Raw genomic sequence first — 20986 nt, forward strand, 5'->3', positions numbered from 1 at the left:
AGAGGGAGCGGGTGGTATCGTCCTCCCAGAGAGAATTAGTGCCCTCCGACTTTTAAAGGAGGCGTCCCGGGAGAAGGCCGCCCCGTTCGCCAGCCGCAGCAGGGGCTGCTGATCAGCGTCGCCATCGTCGCATCCTTGACGTCACGCGACGCCGTGCGTGGTGGGCGTGGCCCGCCCGCTCTGTGCCGTCCGTCCAAAATGGCGGAGCTGGACCTGCTGGGCTCGATCCTGAGCTCCATGGAGCCTCCGCCGCCGCTGGCAGGAAGAGAGGCCCGGAGGGCGAAGGGTGGGTCGGAGGGGGGTTCTGCTTGGCTTGGCTGCCCTGGGCCAAGGCTGCGGGCTCCGGGGGCCCCGAGCGGAGCTTAGCTGCAGCCATGGATGGAGCCCCTGGCCTTGAGCCTTGGCCGACCCTTTCCCTCTCTCCCTTCAGAGCAAACGGCTCAGCTGAAGAAGCTCCAGGAGCAAGAGAAGCGCCAGAAGGCGGAGTTCCGGAAGAGGGTCGGTTCTGCCGCTGCCTTGGAAGGGAGGCAGGGAGGGCAAGAGAGCAGTCCCGGGCCTGGCCCCCTCCTCCTCCTCCTCACTGGCCGCCTTTCCCTTCTTCCTCCGCAGATGGAGAAGGAGGTCTCCGACTTCATCCAGGACAGCGGCCAAACCAAGAAGAAGTTCCGGCCCATGAACAAGATCGAGCGCAGCATCCTGTGAGTCTCCGCCTCCCAGGATCCTGGGGCTCGGCTCCCAAAGGCACTCCTCCCTCCAGACTTGCGGGCTTCCGATCTGCGGATTGGATTAATACGTTCTGTCTAGGGATATCTAGGTCCTCCACTGCAACTCTATGGTCAACATTAACTAAAGGTTGCACTGAGAGACCTAGAGATCCCTAGAGAGGACACTCTCCTAGGCCTTTGTAGCTCTTCCATCTCAGTTCTATGGTCAGTGTTCTGTCGGACGTTGGCCACAGAGTGCCCTGGAGGACCTAGAGATCCCTAGGGAGAGGACACTTCCTGGCCTTTGTAGCTCTTCCATCTCAGTTCTAGGTCAGTGTCTGTCGGACTTGGACCACAGAGTTGCTGGAGGACCTAGAGATCCCTAGGAGGACACTCTCCTAGGCCTTTGTAGCTCTTCCATCTCAGTTCTATGGTCAGTGTCTGTCGGACGTTGGCCACAGAGTTGCCCTGGAGGACCTAGAGATCTAGAGAGGGACACTCTCCTAGCCTTTGTGCTCTTCCATCTAGTTCTATGGTCAGTGTCTGTCGGACGTTGGCCACAGAGTTGCCCTGGAGGACCTAGAGTCCCTAGGGAGGACACTCTCCTGGGCCTTTGTAGCTCTTCCATCTCCGTTCTATGGTCCGTGTCTGTCGGACGTTGCCACAGAGTGCCCTGGAGGACCTAGAGATCCCTAGGGAGGACACTCTCCTCTGCCTTGTACTCTTCCATCTCATTTCTATGGTCAGTGTTCTGTCGGACGTTGCCACAGAGTTGCCCTGGGGACCTAGAGATCCCTAGAGGGACACTCTCCTAGGCCTTTGTAGCTCTTTCATCAGTTTCTCTGTCGTGTCTGTCGGCGTTGGCCACAGAGTTTGCCCTGGGGACCTAGAGATCCCTAGGGAGGCACTCTCCTGGCCTTTGTAGCTCTTCCATCTCAGTTCTATGGTCAGTGTCTGTCGGACGTGCCACAGAGTTGCCCTGGAGGACCTAGCGATCCCTAGGGAGGACACCTCTCCTAGCCTTTGTAGCTCTTCATCTCAGTTCTATGGTCAGTGTCTGTCGGACGTTGGCCACAGAGTTGCCCTGGGACCTAGAGATCCCTAGAGAGGACACTCTCCTGGCCTTTGTAGCTCTTCCATCTCATTCTATGGTCAGTGTCTGTCGGACGTTGGCCCACAGAGTTGCCCTGGGGACCTGAGATCCTAGAGAGGACACTCTCCTAGGCCTTTTTGCTCTTCCATCTCAGTTCTATGGTCAGTGTCTGTCGGACGTTGGCCACAGAGTTGCCCTGGAGGACCTAGAGATCCCTAGAGAGGGACACTCTCCTAGGCCTTTGTAGCTCTTCCATCTCAGTTCTATGGTCAGTGTCTGTCGGACGTTGGCCACAGAGTTGCCCTGGAGGACCTAGAGATCCCTAGGGAGGACACTCTCCTGGCCTTTGTAGCTCTTCCATCTCAGTTCTATGGTCAGTGTCTGTCGGACGTTGGCCACAGAGTTGCCCTGGAGGACCTAGGATCCCTAGAGAGGACACTCTCCTAGGCCTTTGTAGCTCTTCCATCTCAGTTCTATGGTCAGTGTCTGTCGGACGTTGGCCACAGAGTTGCCCTGGAGGACCTAGAGATCCCTAGAGAGGACACTCCCTAGCCTTTGTAGCTCTTCCATCTCGTTCTATGGTCAGTGTCTGTCGACGTTGGCCAGAGTTGCCCTGGAGGACCTAGAGATCCCTCGGAGGACACTCTCCTAGGCCTTTGTAGTCTTCCATCTCAGTTCTATGGTCTGTCTGTCGGACGTTGGCACAGCGTTCCCTGGGGGAACTAGAGATCCCTAGAGAGGACACTCTCCTAGGCCTTTGTAGCTCTTCCATCTCAGTTTCTATGGTCAGTGTCTGTCGGACGTTGGCCACAGAGTTGCCCTGGAGGACCCTAGAGATCCCTAGAGAGGACACTCTCCTAGGCCTTTGTAGCTCTTCCATCTCAGTTCTCTGGTCAGTGTCTGTCGGCGTTGGCCACAGGTTGCCCGGAGGACCTAGAGATCCCTAGAGAGGACACTCTCCTAGGCCTTTGTAGCTCTTCCATCTCAGTTCTATGGTCAGTGTTCTGTCGGACGTTGGCCACAAGAGTTGCCCTGGGGACCTAGAGATCCCTAGGAGGACACTCTCCGAGGCCTTTGTAGCTCTTCCATCTCAGTTCTATGGTCAGTGTCTGTCGACGTTGGCCACAGAGTTGCCCTGGAGGACCTAGAGATCCCTAGGGAGGACACTCTCCTGGGCCTTGTAGCTCTTCCATCTCAGTTCTTGGTCAGTGTTTGTCGGACGTTGGCCACAGAGTTGCCCTGGAGGACCTAGAGATCCCTAGAGGGACACTCTCCTAGGCCTTGTAGCTCTTCCATCTCAGTTCTATGGTCCAGTGTCTTTCGGACGTTGCCACAGAGTTGCCGGGGACCTAGAGTCCCTAGAGAGGACACTCTCCTAGGCCTTTGTCTCTTCCATCTCAGTTCTATGGTCAGTGTTGTCGGACGTTGGCCACAGAGTTGCCCTGGAGGACCTAGAGATCCCTAGAGGAGGACACTCTCCTAGGCCTTTGTAGCTCTTCCATCTCAGTTCTATGGTCAGTGTCTGTCGGACGTTGGCCACAGAGTTGCCCTGGAGGACCTAGAGATCCCTAGGAGGCACTCTCCTGGCCTTTGTAGCTCTTCCATCTCAGTTCTATGGTCAGTGTGTGTCTGTCGGACGTTGGCCACAGAGTTGCCCTGGGGGACCTAGAGATCCCTAGAGAGGACACTCTCCTAGCCTTTGTAGCTCTTCCATCTCAGTTCTATGGTCAGTGTCTGTCGGACGTTGGCCCACAGAGTTGCCCTGGGGACTAGAGATCCCTAGAAGGACACTCTCCTAGGCCTTTGTAGCTCTTCCATCTCAGTTCTATTCAGTGTCTGTCGGACGTTGGCCACAGAGTTGCCCTGGGGACCTGTAGATCCCTAGGGAGGACACTATCCTAGGCCTTGTTAGCTCTTCCATCTCAGTTCTATGGTCCAGTGTCTGTCGGACGTTGGCCACACGAGTTGCCCTGGAGGACCTAGAGATCCCTAGAGAGACACTCTCCTGGCCTTTGTAGCTCTTCCATCTCAGTTCTATGGTCAGTGTCTGTCGGACGTTGGCCACAGAGTTGCCCTGGGGACCCTAGAGATCCCTAGGAGGGACACTCTCTAGGCCTTTGTAGCTCTTCCATCTCAGTTCTCTGGTCAGTGTCTGTCGGACGTTTGCCACAGAGTTGCCCTGGAGGACCTAGAGATCCCTAGGGAGGAACACTCTCCTAGGCCTTTGTAGCTCTTCCATCTCCAGTTCTATGGTCAGTGTCTGTCGGACGTTGGCCACAGAGTTTGCCTGGAGGACCTAGAGATCCCTAGAGAGGACACTCTCCTAGGCCTTTGTAGCTCTTCCCTCTCAGTTCTATGGTCAGTGTCTGTCGGACGTGGCCACAGGAGTTGCCCTGGAGGACCTAGAATCCCTAGGAGAGGAACCACTCTCCTAGGCTCTTTGTAGCTCTTCCTCTCAGTTCTATGGTCAGTGTCTGTCGGACGTTGGCACACAGAGTTGCCCTGGAGGACCAGAATCCCTAGAGGAACACTCTCCTCAGCCTTTGAGCTCTTCCATTCAGGTTCTATGGTCAGTGTCTGTCGGACGTGGCCAACAGAGTTGCCCTGGGGGACCTAGAGATCCCTAGAGGAGGACACTCCTAGGCCTTGTAGCTCTTCCAATCTCAGTTCTATGGTTCAGGTCTGTGGACGTTTGGCCACAGAGTTGCCCTGGAGGACCTAGAGGAGATCCCTAGAGGACATCTCCTAGGCCTTTTAGCTTCTCCATCTCAGTTCTATGGTCGGTCTGTCGGACGTTGGCCACAGAGTGCCCGAGAGGACCTAGAGATCCCTAGAGAGGACACTTCCTAGCGCCTTTGTAGCTCTTCCATCTCATTCTATGCGTCAGTGTCTGTCAGACGTTGGCCACAGATTTGCCCCTGGGGGACCTAGAGATCCCTAGAGCGGACACTCTCCTAGGCCTATTGTAGCTCTTCCATCTCAGTTCTATGGTCAGTGTCGTCAGACGTTGGCCACAGAGTTTGCCCTGGGGACCTAGAGATCCCTAGAGAGGACACTCTCCTAGGCCTTTGTAGCTCTTCCATCTCATAGTTCTATGGTTCAGTGTCTGTCGGAGTTGGGCCACAGAGTTTGCGGACCTAGAGATCCCTAGAGAGGTGTCCTCTCAGGTAAAAACATGATGTTTTTGTTATTTGCAATTTTCCCCAAATTAATGGGGGTCATTTGCCCCTAAACCTAGCAAATATAGAAGGACAAGTGTATATATACAGTCAGCCCTCTCTTTTCACAGGGGATCCGTTCCAGACACACACCTCTGCGGAAACAGAGACTTGCAGATATTGAAGCTCCATAGGCTTCAATGGGGGCATGTGTCCACAAGCAGCCATAGGTCCATACCCCATGTTAATCCCCTCCGTTTTCTCCTCATGAGTAAGCAATGGTGACAGGTCTGAGGTCCATGAAAACAGAGGGGCAACTCTGTGTGTGTGTGTAAAACACAGAACGATGGATGCAAGCTCCAGGAGAAGAGATGCCACCTTAACATCAGGAGCTCCCTGAGAGTAAGGGCTGTTGGACAGTGGACCAAAATCCCTCCAATAATTTGGTGGAGTCTCCTCCTTTGGAAGTGCTTAAAGAGAGGCTGGGTTGGGGATGGTTTGATTGTGAGTTCCTGCATGGCCCTTCTTAGGGTCTTTTCCTAGTCTATGATTCTATGAAATACACATAGACATATGCAGCTGGCCTTTTTCCAACACTGAAGTTCACAAAACAGATATAAATACAAATGTATTCTACAAAACACACTAGAGTGCTTGAACTCCCCAAGAGGAGGGTCTCAGACATTAAAGCTGTTTCAGACTCTCTCCGTGGCGTCTTCAAGCGCTTGAAAGCCTTTGTTGTTGTTGCTGTTGGGTGCCTTCAAGTTGTTTCCAACTTAGAAACCTAGAGTTGGAAGAGATCCCAAAAAGACCCTGATCCAGTCCAACGCCCTTCTTCTGCCATGCAGGAACTCTCCATCAAAGCATTCCCAAGAGATGACCATCCAGCCTCTGCTTAAAGCCCTCAGAGGAAGGAGACTCAAAGGCAGCATCTTCCACTGTCCAACAGCCCTTACTGTCAGGAAGTTTTCCTGGAGCTTGCATCCATCGTTCTGGGTCCTGTTCTCTGGAGCAGCAGAAAACAAGTTTGCTCGCAACAGTTAAGAAACCATCAAATCAACAATTGTGTTAAAAAGGAGAGACAGTGTGGTGTAGTGGTCTGAGCACTGGACTAGGACTCTGGAAACCTTGGTTTGAATCTTTGTTTGGCCATGAAAATCCATTAGATGACCTTGGGCAAGTTACATTCTCTCAGACTCAGAGAAAGGCAAATGCAAACTCCCTCTGAACCTCATGATAGGTTCACCTTTGTGTCTCCATAAGCTGGAAAGGTTTTGAAGGCACACAACAACAACAAATCATTCTCAGCAGCATTTTCTAATTAATGCTTTTCTGTTGTTGTTATCTTTATTTCTGACTCGCTTCCCCCCCAAATCGGGGGCTGCTGCTTTAATTGTCATGGCTCCATCCTATAGAAACATGGGGTTTCCATCTTGTTGTGGCACCAGAAGGCTAAATGTCTCACAAAGTACACATCCCAGATTTCTGAAAAGCAGAGCGGCTGCTTCCAAATGGCTCCTGAGGCAGGGCCTGGCCCTCAAGCTGATCGAAGCATTGCACAACAAAAAGCAGCCTTGGGCCAGGGCAGTTAAAGCGGTGTCAAATTGCATTAGTTCTGCAGTGTAGATGCAGCCTGGGTCTAAGGGCTTACATCTTAAACTGATTGCAATACAGTTAAGGGTCACCTTGAGTACTGGTTTTGGGGAAAGGGCAAGATGTAGCGGTTATAAAAAGAAGCAAAAAACGCATATTAAGAATGTGATTATTTGTATGAGGAAAGATCTCTAAGGCGGTCTGTTGCTGGCCACTCCATTGGCTTTGGAAAGTTACCTTGTTGGTCCGTAACGCCCAGCTTCCACTTTGTCCATCTGGCTGACCCTGGAGTTGTTCTGTGCAAAGTACCTTTTCTAGTCCTTTTGGCACTTGATGAAGTTCAGGGTTGCTCTTGCTGCTTCTTGCATGAAAGGCTGCGTTCTCCACCTTCCATTGTGACTTTTCCTTTCAGGCACGACGTGGTGGAAGTGGCCGGCCTCACCTCCTTCTCCTTTGGCGAGGAAGAGGAGTCGCGATACGTCATGATTTTTAAGAAGGCAAGTGGGAGGGAGGTCTGGATGAGGCTCTGCCCTAGTCCCCTTTCCAGGAGTCTGGCCAGATTTCTAGCCTGCAGCTCCCACTTTTGAGCCGCTCTTCTTTTCCTAGGAGTTTGCCCCGTCGGATGAGGAGCTGGAGGCCTATCGCCGGGGAGAAGAGTGGGACCCACAGCAGGCCGAAGAGAAGCGGAGGCTGAAGGTGAGCCATCTTCCTTTTGAGGGGGAAGGGGGTCGCAACTGGCAAGAGTCTGGGGTCTCATTGAAAGCCAGCGCGACGAATATATGGAGACTTACTCAATTACCGTTAGTTGTAAACTTGAGCTGAAACTTTCTTGTTTTCTAAACATTTGGTGCAAAGCCAGCATAGTGCAGTGGCCTGATAGTTGGACTGGGGCTCTGAAGAGCCAGGGTTCAAATCCTCTTTCAGGCAAGAAAAACCTCTGAGTGACCTTAGGCAAGTCCCACTCTCTCAGCCTGAGAGCAAACACCTCCGAAGGCATCTTCCTTCAAAAACCCCTTGGCATCTCTGCTTTACACTTGCCAGGTGCCCAAAATAACTTGAAGAATAACAATAATATAGTTAATTGTATCCCGCATCTCCCGTTTGAGGATCAAGGCGGCACACAACGTCATCAACAACAACAGCTTCCCCTAAGACACCCCCTCCCTTTTTAAAAAATGGTTCTTTAACATCATTGAAAGCCTCTCGGAGGGCCACTGGGACAGCTTTGCTGTGCTTTCAGTCCCAGCCGTGGAACTCCTTCCAGCAAGAAGGGCACTTGGGTTGTCTGCCTGCCGCCAGGGAAAGGCCTTTTCATCTTGGCAGGCTCTTGGTTTTTAAACCTTGTGGTGGAAGAGTGCTTTCAGTGTTTTTATGTACTTCATTATGTTTTCAGCATAGTTGGTATTGTTTTAACTGTGCCCTTTTTAGTAGAATTGTTGGTGTAATCATTTCTTAACTTTTGGAAAGTAAGATTTTAGCTGAACTTTGTTTGCATCCTGTGCTGCAGAAAGGATGAAGTATTAATGAAAGGGTTTGCAGGCTTGTTTTAAGTCCAAGTGAGGCCATGGGAGCGGGGCTTCACATGGCCTGGGGGTTTGGGGGGGAAGGGGGTTAAAAGATTTGGAGTCCTTTGGCATCCCAGGGAGAGGGCTGCAAATTCAGCTTTGGGGTGCATGTCATCCCTGGGCTGCTCTCTCAGCTTGATCTGAGCAGGTGAGTGTTTAGAAACTGAGAAGCCAGAAAAGAGCTGCCAGGACATCTGCTTGCTAACATTGTTCAGAACTGACACGCCTTTGAGAGTGTCAGATGTGTTCCCAAGATGTATAGGTACTGGGTCATTCCATAAAGAGATGAACACCTCCCTCATTGCAGCCCCTTAACCTCTTCAGGACACATGAAAGGCTGTTCACAAAGGTCATGGTTTCCAGATCTCTCCTTCATCCCTCCTCACTATGAGGGAAGATGAGGTGCCTTCAGTGACTGGAATGGGGACTTTTCTTTGCCCTTTCCTGAGCAACCTCACAATCCCTGCCCATCCACACCCCTTTTTCTGCCCAAAGGAGCTGGCTCAGAGGGAGGCAGAAGAGGACGCTCGGAAGGGGCCCACAGTGGTCAACCCCAACACGGACTACAAGGACAAGTACAGCCACCTCATTGGCAAAGTGGCCGCCAAGGATGCTGCCCACGCTATGGAGGCCAACAAGGCCTATGGCTGTGGTGAGTCCACATACCAGTGAGCGCCTGGCAGAGTTTGGGGTTGGGCAAGGGAGACACTTATTTTATCCGTGTTTTAGAGCATTTGTATCTCACCCTATTGTTTCAGAGGGTACAAGGAAAACAGATTTGAAGTGTTTAAAACAATTAAAATGATTTCGAACTAACAAAACATGTTAAGCTATTCAGTAAGCTAAAATATTTTAAACCATGTCTGGGTGTTGTGGAATAGATTGTTAGCTTCCAAACAGTTCTGTTTTTACCCGATGCTGAAATGAAGCTAGCATTAGTTGATGCCAGTGAGGCATTCCACAAACCGGGTGCCACCTCTGAGAAGGCTCTGAGCCCCTGTCTTCCCTGTCCTGCTGTGGGAAGAGGCCAGAGTCCCTATGGAGGGAGACCAGGAGGGGTGGCTCTCAGGCTCTTCCAGTGTCCCGGTCCAGCCCTAATGGGGGTTTCCAAATGACACCCGTTGAGGTTATGGGTGGTTTTTCACCTCCTGTATGCCCCCCATTCTCAAAAGTTGAAAGTCCTCTCCCAAGAAATAGTTACTGGCAATAAGACCTTCAGGCTGAACTATGGCATCTGGGTGCCACCACCACTGGCACACAGCCCCCAGTAACTGCTCTGAAATTGAACTTGGCCCCCAGGGACCTGAAGGAGGCCCTCCATGTTGCTTCTGAGCTGCCTGTGTTCTCAGGGTGGGGAGCACCCTTCATAGCAGAGTCCCAAAAGGCTTGGCTTCTGTTCTTTCTCCCAATAGTTCCTGTTGCCAACAAGCGGGACACGCGCTCCATCGAAGAGGCCATGAATGAGATCCGTGCAAAGAAGCGGCTGCGCCAGAGCGAGGATGAGGGCGCCAATCTGCCCCCCAGCAGCAGCACCCGCAGCAACTCGTAGGACTCTGGTTTGCCATGGGGGGGGGCCTCATGCCGCCTGGGTGCTTGCGACTAATTCAGGGAAATTTCCTCTCCAGGACAGAGGCTGTTATTTGTGAGTTGTGTTTTGAGGTGCTCCAGAGTGGATTGGGGGGGGCTAAGGGAGAGGCTGCTGAGGCCCCTTTCCTCCCCCCTTTCCTCCCCTCCCTTTCGGTTATTTAACGCCCAGCCTAGGATTGCATTTTAATATTGCCATAGGAGGGGGCTTTTAAAAAAAGTTACTGCGCCTGAGCCAGGGTGGGACCTCGCATTGCGGGGCTCTGTGGGTATCTGTGGACAGGCTTTGAGAGGATGGACTGGGAAATAAAGAGTAACTGTGCCCCTCCCCAAAGGCTTCCCTGGCATATTGTTCAGCCCCTCCTGCCAACAGAAGCTGCCACTTCAGACCCACAGAGGTGGTCCAGTGGTGGGGTTTGTGTTACAGGCCCTGCAACCTCTTCCTCCCCTCCCACCGAAAAGTCTTAGTGCATTGCCCCCCCCCCCCCAGAGTTATAAGATAGACCTGGCTGTGGTCTCACATGGGTCCACTGGGGGGAGCTGTGCCCATTGGCGCCCTCCTGCGCATGTCTTTCTGCCGCCAGAGGGAGAAATCAGCGGGAGACTCAGTGGCTGGACTGCCTCCTTGGCTCTTGGGGTCACTGTTGCCCAGCTCCTCTGTCTGTCAATGGCATTGGCAAATGGTGGCAGTATTACTGCACTGTCCAGAATCCCCAGGCAGCATGACCAGCAACCATGCTGGCTGGCTGATTCTGGGAGTCCCAAAAAGGCCCCTGCCACAGAGAAGGGGCCCTCTTACCCCTTGCAAGGAAAACTTGTTGTGGCAAAGGGATGGTCTTGGCTGCATTGGGATGGCGAGGGGGATCCCTTTGTCCCCAATGGGACGGACCCTAGCTTTGGGAGGCTGCAGGGAGAGCGTGGCCAAGTCTCCTTCTGCTCTTGGCCAATGTTCCTGGCAAGGTTTCCTTGTGAAGTGTGTAAATAGATGGGGAGTTTCGTCCTGCCCTCTTGCTGGGTCTCAGCTGTGGGGAGGGCTGCTGCCCCCATTGTACTCCCCTTGTACTTCATCTTTCTGTGATGTCAGATTGTAAATTCTTCTGGGGGGAACTGGGGAGAAGAGGGCAAAGTGTGTGTTTGTGTCACCCATTAAACGCCTGTTTTGAGTGCAGCTTTGTGTCTGTCTCTTATGCTTTCAGGAGCAAGAACTGGGTTTGTGACTCATTTTAAGCTCAAGAAAAATAAGGGTAGGAAAGAGACAAGCGAGGGGAGGCTTTGATGGTTTTGGTACTGCTAGAAATTGGGCAAGATATCCTGATAAAATTAATCCCACAGCTGACCATTGGTGGCACTTGGTGCTGCCACGAAAGGGGGCTCTGACCTCAAGAGAGGGCTGTCTGGGTGACAGCAGAAGCAGGAGATCCTTGCTCTTGGCTGTTCCATCCTCAATATGACATCCCTTCATATACTTAAACAGGACTCTCATATCACCTCTCAACCTTCTCTTCTCCAGGCTAAACATACCCAGCTCCCTAAGTCATTCCTCATAGGGCTTCATAGTTTCCAGACCACCATTTTAGTCGCCCTCCTTTGGACACGCTCCAGTTTCTCAATGTCCTTTTTGAATTGTAGGGCCCAGAACTGGACTAAGTATTATTCCAGGTGGGGCCTGACCAAAGCAGAATAGAGGGGCACTATTACTTCCCTTGATCTAGTCCATGTCTCTTAGGAAGCAGGAGTAGTTGATGGCAGGAGTTATTAAACTCTGAAGGTGGTGGACTTCCCTTCGCAGGTTTCATAAGCAGGTTGGCTGAGCCCCTTTTCAGATGGCTTTGCTTGTGTATTCCGACATGGCAGGGGGTTGGACTGAATGGCCCTTGGGGGTGCCTTCCAACTCCATGATTCTGCTTGTGACAGTGTAATAGACTCCCTAGGAAGGTCTTTAAAGAGAGGATGGATCCCCACTCTTAGGGGTGCTTTTGCTGAGGTGCCAGCAGTGGCAGAAGGGGGTTGGACTAGTTTGCTCTTAGGATCCCTCCTGCTCTGTGGCTCCATGCAGGACTCCTTCCACACATGCATGACTTTCTGAGGTCTGAAGCTGTCCCTGTCTGGTTCTCTGAAAGTGAGGACAAGAGCAGGCACTGCTGGCCTTTGTGGGCCTTTTAGAGGGTGGTGGAGGCAACGGCGCCCGGTGGCAGAGATGGGGACACTGCAGCTGCGCTCACCCCACGCCCTGCACTAAAGGTAACAGGAGACACAAAGGGAGGTTCTGGTGCAGCTGCCTTTTTATTCAGCCCCCCTAGATGGCATTTGGAGAGGCTCCACAGGTGTGCAGTGAGTATGTTTCCATAACAGCCTGAGCGAGGGTGAGATTCGGATGGCCCCCAGAGCTGTTCTTGGGGGTGCAAGGCAGGAAGAAGGTTGGGTGATCAGTATCTCCTCCTTCCTTTGGAGGCCGGAGCCTGGGTCTTACTTGGCCAGAGGGTTCCGGAATTTGCGCCCAGCGAATTGGGCGTTATTCCCCAGCTCTTCCTCAATCCTGCAAAACAAGAAGACAGGCAGCTGTTCTTAGGCCCAGCCCAGCAGAGGGTTCAGGGTGATGAATGTACAGTTTGAGGGCTTTCCCCCCTCCTCAGCAGCCCCCTGCAAGCCCTGGCTGGAGGGGAGGGGAGGGCTTTTTAAGGACTGCTCACCTCATCAGCTGGTTGTACTTGGCCAGACGCTCCGACCGGCAAGGGGCTCCGGTTTTGATCTATAAAAGAGCACCCAAAGTATTATAAAACCTTGCCCAGTGAGTGGGAGAAGGTGCACTATGAATTAATATGACCAGCAAAGAGAAGGTGCACTAGGATGGTCCCTTGGCTCCAGGTGAACAGTAGCCTCTCACCTGTCCTGTGCAGAGCCCCACCACCAGGTCAGCGATGAAGGTGTCCTCTGTCTCCCCGGAGCGGTGGCTCACCATGACCCCCCAGCCGTTGCTCTGGGCCAGTTTGCAGCTGTGAAAGGGAGCAGGAGAAGCCATCAGAGGGGGCATCGGGAGCACCCCTCCCAGGAGCACACCTCCAAGCCTCCCCAGGCGAGGTGGGCCCACTTGAGAGGCCCCACGTCCCTCTGCCACCCGGCCAGTCACTCACGCCTGGATGGACTCTGTGACAGAGCCAATCTGGTTGACCTTGAGGAGGAGGCAGTTGCAGGCCTTCTGCTCCACGGCCTTCTGGATGCGCTTGGGGTTGGTGACTGTCAGGTCGTCTCCCACAATCTGAATCTGCACCTGGGTCAGGAACTTCTTCCATGTTTCCCAGTCGTCCTGGTCAAAGGGGTCCTCAATGGAAACAACTGGCAGGAGTGAGTGGGGAAGAGTTTAAAAGGTAGCACGTCCTAATGGTCTCTCCCTGACCTGCTCTGTCCTGGATCCAAACATTGCTTTGAGAGGCAAAGGAGGGCCCCAGGGAGCCTTGGGCATGGGAAGAGTGCTCCTGGCCATATACAGAGCGCTCCCCCGCATGGCTGTCAGGGGTCTTTGAAGAAGGCTTGCAGTGCATGAGTCAGGACTGCAAGGCAGGGTTGAGTGCTGTGGATCTGCTCTGGGTTACAGGCTGAACATTAGAAGCAGGTCTCAAGTGCTGAGCCCTGTGTTCAAAAAGGCCTAGTGGCTTGGAAAGTACTTTTAATGTTCAGAGCTGAAAACGCTGCCTGCAAAGCTGGGTGGGATGAGCAGAGCGTCGGGGTCTCCCTCCCTCAGCCATCCCACTCACCAGGATAGTTCTTGATGAAGCTCTGGTAAAGCTCCCCCAGCTTCTCCCCAGAGATGTAGCGGTTTGGGTCGTCGGGGGACTTGAAGTCCAGGTCATATTTGCCCTTCCGGAAGAACTCAGAGGCTGCCACATCCATGCCAATGACCACCTTGTCTGGGTAGCCAGCCTTCGCAATGGCGGTCTTCAGTAGCTCCAGGGCTGGGGGGGAGGAGAAAAGGAGGGTAAATGAGGAGGGGGCACATGAGTGCCAAGGGCCAGCCCACTCTCCCCAGAAACAGCAGTGGCAGCAGTGCTTTTACACTGGATTGGACTTTTTGTGATTGAACTGGTCTTTTGGTTTGGATGAGGGTTGATGCATTCAGAAGGAAGGCTGAGATTTATTCCAAGGAAACTGCCTTCCATTTTCATGAAGTGGGCTTTCTTACAGAGCTTATCCCTCAACGTGAGCCTGGCCAAGCTTTAAGACCCCTAGGGGACCCTCTGTCCCACAATCCCCATAGGCTTGTCTGCTGAGAACACGGGAGACGGGGCCTTCTTGGTGGCTGCTCCTAGACTGTGGGACCCCCTCTCCGTCCTCTTTCTGCTGGCAGGCAAAGCCCTTTTATTCCTCCAGGGAGGGCTTTAGATGTTAACTGTCTGGTGCAGACGTGTTTTGAATATGACTGTTACTTAACTTTGTTGTTGCTATCCATTGTTTTAATTGGACTTTGTTTTAACTCAGTTTATGAGCCACTGCTCCAACTAAGGAAAAGGCCTCATGCCTTCCTTGGCCCAGCTCCCCCATTCCAGGACCAGCAGAACCAACAAATCTTGGAAGGGAATTCCACTGTCTATGAGCAGCCACCGAGAAAGCTCTGTCTTTGGTGTCCACACCTGCATCTCATGGGGAGGCAATACAGATGCATCCCCTGGCGCTTTGAACCAGGTGGCACTCAACACCTCCCTCCTTTCCAGGTTCCATTTTGGAACAGAGGTCCCCCCATCCCTGGATCCAGCCGGGACCCTCCCGGTTTCGCTGGAGCACTTGGGGGCTCCATGGCTGTCCTCGATGCCTCCTCTCCCTGCGTCTGGGCTGCTACCTGGCTTCCCCTGCAGCACTGCTTGGGAGGTGGGGGGCCCCTTCCAGCCCCTCTGCTGGCACTGGAGGGCAAGGAGACTTTTCCATCACTGGTGGCAGCAGCAGTGTCTCCTTTGGCCTTTCTTTCATGGGGCTCCAGTTACAGTCTCTGAGCTAATTCTGGCCCCAACATTTAAAGGGCGAGGTGGAGCTGAGATGAAGACAGACGGTAGTGTGAAACACAACCCCCCACGGCGCTACAAGTGACCTCCAGCGGATGGGGTAAGGTGAGGGGGCTCCTTGGCCTGGGGCTCGGATCCATGTGCTTGGGCTTCCACCCACCGGAGGAGGAAGAGGAGGAGGCGGTACCTTCGTTGTTCTCCAGGATGTTGGGAGCAAAGCCGCCCTCGTCTCCCACGTTGGTGGCGTCCTTCCCGTACTTGCTGTTGATGACAGCTTTCAGGTTGTGGTAGACCTCGGCCCCAATCCGCATGGCCTCCTTGAAGTTGGTGGCCCCCACGGGCAAGATCATGAACTCCTGCATTGCCAGCTTATTCCCAGCGTGGGAGCCCCCATTGATCACGTTGAAGGCCTGGGGAGTTTGAGGGAAGGAAAGTGTTATGATCCAGTGCCAAGCTGGTGGTTTCCCATTCAATGCCTCCCAATGCCCTCGTGCCCTGCTTTGGGGGTGCTTCCCCCATCTGCTGGCCTCCTCCATCCTTCCTGGGAAGACACCTTTGCTGACAGGCAGGACACAGCCTGCTCCCTCTGTAGCCCCCCCCCCCAAAAGCCCAAGGCCTTGGTTGCTCTCTCCTTTGAGGAACCAGGGCCCAGCCCCTCCTGTTCCAAGACCCAGGTCCCTTCCCCACCTTCCCCTGTGCCCTTCCCCTGTGTAAACACCCCCATCTCAAGCACTGCAAAGTCACTCACAGGGACAGGCAGGATGAGCTCCTTATTCCCGGCCAGGTCAGCAATGTGGCGATAGAGGGGGACCCCCTTCTCGGCCGCACCAGCCTTACAAACAGCCAGGGAGACCCCCAGGATGGCATTGGCCCCAAACTTGGCTGTGAGAAGGAAAGGAAGAATAAAAGTGAGGCACCGGGGGCCAGCATGGCCCAGGGGTCCCTTCCCTCCCCTTCCTACCAAGAAAGGCTCCGCTTACACTTGTTCTCTGTCCCGTCCAAGTCAATCATGATTTTGTCAATCTTCTCCTGCTCAACGACACTGATTTTCTAGCAGAGGGGAGAGAAAAGGAGCGGAGGTCTGTCAGTCGGTCTGTCTATCTCTGGGTTTTATTTTCCAGAAAAAGCCAAATCTCAGCTTGTGGCTTAAATCTGTCACAAAACTTGGAAACCTGCTGAGATTCATATTTTGTGCTTGAAATTCAGAACTAGGGAAATTGAAAATCAGTCCAAAGAGTTGTTGATGCAAGAGATACAATGAGAAATGTTGACTAGCCATGGCAAATTTAATTTTCTTGATCCATTCTCCCCTTCCATTAATAGACCAAGGACTGGATGCTGTCTGGTATTTTCAGCATGGAGCGCATGGGGGATGTCTGCTGGACTTCTCTTTCCCAGGTGCTTTCTGGCCGCACCTCTCTCCCCTTCCCCCCCCAACACCCCACAGAAGGACCTGCCCCTGGGAGCCTGGTCTGCCCGCTCCACCTCCTGCTCCCATGTGCTGCCCACATCCTTCTGCCAAACAAGTGGCATGCCAAGAGAGACCTAGCTGCATCTCAGACATTACATAGAGGCAGAACTCCCCTCATTAACAAGTGAAGGGGCTTCTGAGCATGTGCTGAGCACCACCTCCCAGCCATAGACAAACTGTAAGAGGCTTCTGTTCTCCTCTGTGGGAATAAATGGGTGGGACATGGAAAGTCTCACTGTAGCCATCAAAATGGCCGCGTGATCATTTGGTGAGTGGATCTGTGGTATCCGCTCAACCAGAATCCCTGCTCTGTACTCGTTTGGAGGAGTTGGTCTGGTTTGGCCTGAGTCTCTGTGACCTATTGTGTCCTGGAGAGGACCTGCTTGTGAGCTGGTGATGGGGAGATGTGAGATGGGTTCCCAAGATGGGGAAGAAGGGCACCCAGGGAGCCTCGTACATGTCCTGTTCCCTCCCACCCCCCACTTATCCCAACCGCTGTGGTGTCCCTCCCCCCCGAAGCTCACCTTCTCAATCAGGGCTGGGGCGATGGTCTTGTTGATGTGCTCCACGGCTTTCAACACCCCTATATAGACAGAGAAATGGAGGGAGGGAGGAGCGGGTGGCTGGGTGGATGAAGGGGAGCAATGGCAGCCCCTTCCCACGCTCACAGTCCTGCCCAAGGACCAGCTTCTATCCTGGCCGGGGGGGGGGGGGGACACAGAATGACTGAAACAGGGTGAATGAGCCAGAAGGTGGACTTAGTGGGCCAACTGGGAGATGTCAGAGACTCCCTGATCAAAACAAGTGGCAGAGAGTGAGGCAGACAGAGCCAGTGGGGCAGATTTGAGGAGAGGGAGATGGTGGGAAGCAGGAGCATCCCACAGAAATGGGGAGGGCACCTGGCCAGGACTCCCTGGCCTTATCCAAAGGCCCCAGCCACCATGGGGAAGCCAGAGATGGTGAGGTTTGGTGGGGAGGAGGCTTGCCTCTTCCTGGAGACAAGCTGTGCTCCAGAGTCAGACAAGGAGGGGTCCTCCAAGTGTTCCCCCACCACCACCCCCAAGATTTAAACAAAGCCCTTCCTGAAGCCACTCATGAGAGCCACTGCTACACAGTCTGGCAATCAAGAGGGCCACAAGCCTGTTCCCCATTTCCAGAGGTGTACCTTTGGAGCAGGGGAAAGGAGGGCATTGCACCCCCCATAAGGATTCTTCCCTCCCCAGAGAAATCTCCCACCAGTTCCCCACATCTCCAGCACTGCAGCACTGTGGAACTTCAGCTGAGCCTTGAGAACCACCATGGAGGCATGCAAAGAAAGACAAAGGGTTTCCAAGGGGATGCAAAGGTGGCAAGGAGAAGAGGCGTTCCAGGTGGGAAGGAGTTTCAAGGTCTCCCGCTCTGCAATGCTAGAACTGTGAGCATTGAAGGGAAATTACATAGTGGCAGTTGGGGGGGGAGCAAAGCTCTTATGGGGGGCTAATGTGCTCCTTTGGCTTCCCCACAGCTATACCCCTGAGTGAGGTTTCTTTTGAGGAGAAAGGAAGGAGTTTGTTCATGCTGCAGCCTCTCTTTGCCAGCACTCAGGCACCTACATTTCCAAGAAAGGCCCCCTCCTGGTCCCAGGGCCCTTTCCTCTCATCGTCCTCCTCCTCCAACCTGACCTCTGACCCTGGTGCAGCCCAGCCCACCCCCCACCCAGGGCATCTGCCAGGAAGCCCTTCCATGCAGCCCATCAGGTGGGTCTGGACCCTCTCACCTTTGCCCAGGTAGCGGGCCTTGTCTCCATCCCGGAGTTCCAGGGCCTCATAGATGCCGGTGGAGGCGCCACTGGGCACGGCTGCCCGGAAGCGGCCTGGCAGGGAGAGAAAAGGGTCAACGGGGCACCTTTACTGACCCCCAAGGAAACAAACAGATTTCCACCCACCCCTTAAAACCAGGAGGACAAAACCCACATGCTCTCTGGCCTGCACTCACCTTTGCCAGTGTGCAAATCGACCTCCACCGTAGGATTCCCCCGAGAGTCGAGGATCTCACGGGCAAGGATCTTCTGGATGGACATGGCTGTGGAGGGAGGGGAGAGATCAGCGGGGTGACCCACTGCTCCTGGTGATCAGACTCAACAGAGACCCCAAAGGAACCAGGCCCACCCACTTGCCACCCATGCCCTGGCCCTTTGCCTCCCTGCCCAGGCCTGGGCCTCACCCCAACTGGTGCAGGGCAGCTGCCAAGGTTAAAAATAGCCCCCTTGCCTTTCCTCCTCTCCCTCCCTCCGGTTCTCTCCCTGTCCAGAGCAGGGAAAGGTCAGCACTGGGCCTGCCTTTTGCCCAAGGCTCCAAAGGTGCCACCAGAGCATCCAAGGATGGAGGAGCCCAACCACTCTGCCCACCTATTGCCAGGCTCCCCCAGACCACATAGCTCAACCTTTGAACTTGAACTTTATTATGGTCAAAGACCAGCATCAATTTAAAAAATACATAAAAAATGATAAAGTAATGCATAAAAATAAGTAAAATAATATACACATCGAACTACTTTAGTTTTAAATGGCAGAATGATACCAACCTGCCCACTGCGCAGCTGAAATAATTCACTTCCACAACAGTTAGAATAAATTCAAGTAAAAATAAGGACCAGTTACTAACCGTTGATAGAAGTAGCCCTGTCTCAATATGCTCTGCTAACTTAGGTTAGTTTGACTTTTCCTGCAAGTAACTGCAGATGCGCAAAACTGAGCCACTTTATCAGTTATTATGTCAGGATTCGAATCTGATAATAGGTACTTTAAATAAAAAGTTTCAGATCTCTGTGGTTTGTTTGAAAGATTTGGAGTGATCAGATCTTTATGAGTGTCATTGTAAAAGGGGCAGTGAAATAATACGCCAATAGCAGTTCCTATAGTTCCCAGGCTACAAGGGCATATTCACTCAGGAACAGGAGTCATCTCTCAACCTTTGGAATAAGGGTCCCCATCATCCACATTTGGAGGCTGAACATTTGGAGCAGAACTCCCCACAGCGCCAAGCTGGCAAGTGATCCTATCCTTAGAGTGCTTTGGGAGCTGGAGGCGCAGAATGGGGGTCTTTAAACTTAAAGCAACGCAGGGAGGCAGACTGCCCTGGGACTGGGAAGGAATTTCCTATTTTTGGAATGGCAGCTGGGGAGCAAAGAGGCAGAAATGGAGGGCGGGGGGCTCTGAGTGGATTTCTAGCCCTGAGGAGCTGTGGGCCCAAGAAGGCAGCAAGGGGGCTGCAGGGCCACCTGCTCTCCCCCCCAAACACAACAGCCGGCCACCCACCCACCCAACCCTCCACTCACTTGCTGGATCACTGTCGGCTGAGGTGGGGGTGCCTGGGGTCCTGTGGCTGCCGCTGGGAGCTGCTGACAGTGCCCAGCCTGGCTCTGGACCCAGGCCCTTTATACCAGGGGTCCAGTGCCAGCTCCGCCTCCCCCCCAGTCAGTCAGGGACCATCTGCAAATGGTAGGCTGAGGGATGGGGCCGGAGGCCTTGGATGCCCAGCCAAGGAAACCGGCTTATCTCTCTGCCCTGCTGGGTTTAACATTATTCTTAAGGAGTGTTTTCAGTTTGCTTTAAAAGTCAGGATCCATGTGCGTAATGTTTTAAATGTTCTTATCTATTCCATGCCATCTCAGGGGTCCTTCTGGCCTAAGAGGTGAGGCATAAGTGGCATAGACAGGCAGAGAGATTGTTCCATCAATATCGATCAATCGATCACTCTGAGTTTGTTCCTGTGCTCTAAGGTGGCATCCCCCACTGCAGCAATCCACTCTGGTGGGGATCTTTTTCTGGGCGAGGGGATTCAGTAACCAGGCAAGTTATTCTTCCCAGCATTAAAGCTGGCAAATTCAGGGAAGGCAAAAAAAGACCCTCAGCCCAGAAGAGGCCCACAAGTGAAGGTCCAGGGAGGTCCAACTGAGGTAGAAGGAGGACCCCTCCCCATGGCCTGAGGTCAGCACCTTCCAAGGCATCCCTTCCCTGGGAGGGTCTACACCAGACGCTCTTGTTGTAGGGTCCTTTGACTGAACTGCAGCCTATGGACGCCCTCTGCTAGGGTTTCCTGGCCAGCCAAGGCTTTCCCCCTGCAGTGTCCTGTCCTCCATGCTCAGTTCCTCCTGGACTGGCGTGTGCAGCAGGAGTGTGCAGGGATCCGTGGCTGAGGAGGGCACCTGGTTGGCAGACCCACGGCACATGGGCCCAAGATTAAGACTGGGGCTGCCAGGCACATGGGGCACAGCAAAGGCCTCCTTGTTTGTCTGGCATCCCATCTGAATGTGAGCAGAGACATTCTGAGTGGCCACTGGGAGGGAGCTGCCCTGTGGGATGAGAGGGGAAAGGAAGGGGTAGAATCATAGAATCGAATCATAGATTGGAAGAGACCTCAAGGGCCATCCAATGCCGTTCTGCCATGCAGGAACTCACAATCAAAACATCCCCAATGACAGATGGCAATCCATTCCTGGCACTCAGTGAGGGAGGACTGCAACCCAAGCCCCCACCTCATTACCTCTCCTCAGGGACAACTTGTGCTTCATGGAGGAAGGACCCCTGGGTCTCATGTGGGGAGAAAAGTGTGGTTTAAATGAAAGAGATGGAAATGAGGAATCTCCTTCCCTGCGCTCCGCTCTTTGCCCTCCCTTCCTTTGCCTCGTTGGCTTTGAAAGTGGGCTGGCTAGTGGCCACCCCCTCACATCCATATGGCAGCAGCAAATTCTGCGCACTGATTGTGCCTGAGGTGTGCAAATGCCAAGACTGCTTCCTTTTTTGCCCATCCTGAACCAACGTCAGCTTTGCTGGGCAACCGGCCCATT

The 20986-nt window shown here is 53.4% G+C and overlaps 2 protein-coding genes across 2 annotated transcripts; one reads left to right on the plus strand and one right to left on the minus strand.

Moving 5' to 3' along the window:
* On the plus strand, positions 1 to 10865 carry SPAG7 (sperm associated antigen 7). The gene is made up of 7 exons (XM_042471859.1): positions 1 to 286; positions 431 to 498; positions 610 to 698; positions 6961 to 7045; positions 7155 to 7244; positions 8609 to 8765; positions 9526 to 10865. The coding sequence occupies exons 1-7, from the start codon at positions 199 to 201 to the stop codon at positions 9660 to 9662; spliced, it is 714 nt and encodes a 237-aa protein (XP_042327793.1). The 5' UTR covers positions 1 to 198; the 3' UTR covers positions 9663 to 10865.
* A 1096-nt stretch (positions 10866 to 11961) lies between these two features.
* On the minus strand, positions 11962 to 19599 carry ENO3 (enolase 3). Its single transcript, XM_042476882.1, has 12 exons — positions 19475 to 19599; positions 18134 to 18220; positions 17916 to 18011; positions 16684 to 16742; positions 15669 to 15738; positions 15437 to 15570; positions 14876 to 15098; positions 13450 to 13647; positions 12829 to 13030; positions 12582 to 12690; positions 12388 to 12446; positions 11962 to 12233 (listed from the first exon to the last, which is right to left on the minus strand). The coding sequence occupies exons 2-12, from the start codon at positions 18216 to 18218 to the stop codon at positions 12164 to 12166; spliced, it is 1305 nt and encodes a 434-aa protein (XP_042332816.1). The 5' UTR covers positions 18219 to 18220; positions 19475 to 19599; the 3' UTR covers positions 11962 to 12163.
* Positions 19600 to 20986: the final 1387 nt, after the last annotated feature.

Source organism: Sceloporus undulatus, chromosome 6 (assembly GCF_019175285.1).
Source record: "Sceloporus undulatus isolate JIND9_A2432 ecotype Alabama chromosome 6, SceUnd_v1.1, whole genome shotgun sequence".
Classification (NCBI taxonomy): domain Eukaryota; kingdom Metazoa; phylum Chordata; class Lepidosauria; order Squamata; family Phrynosomatidae; genus Sceloporus; species Sceloporus undulatus.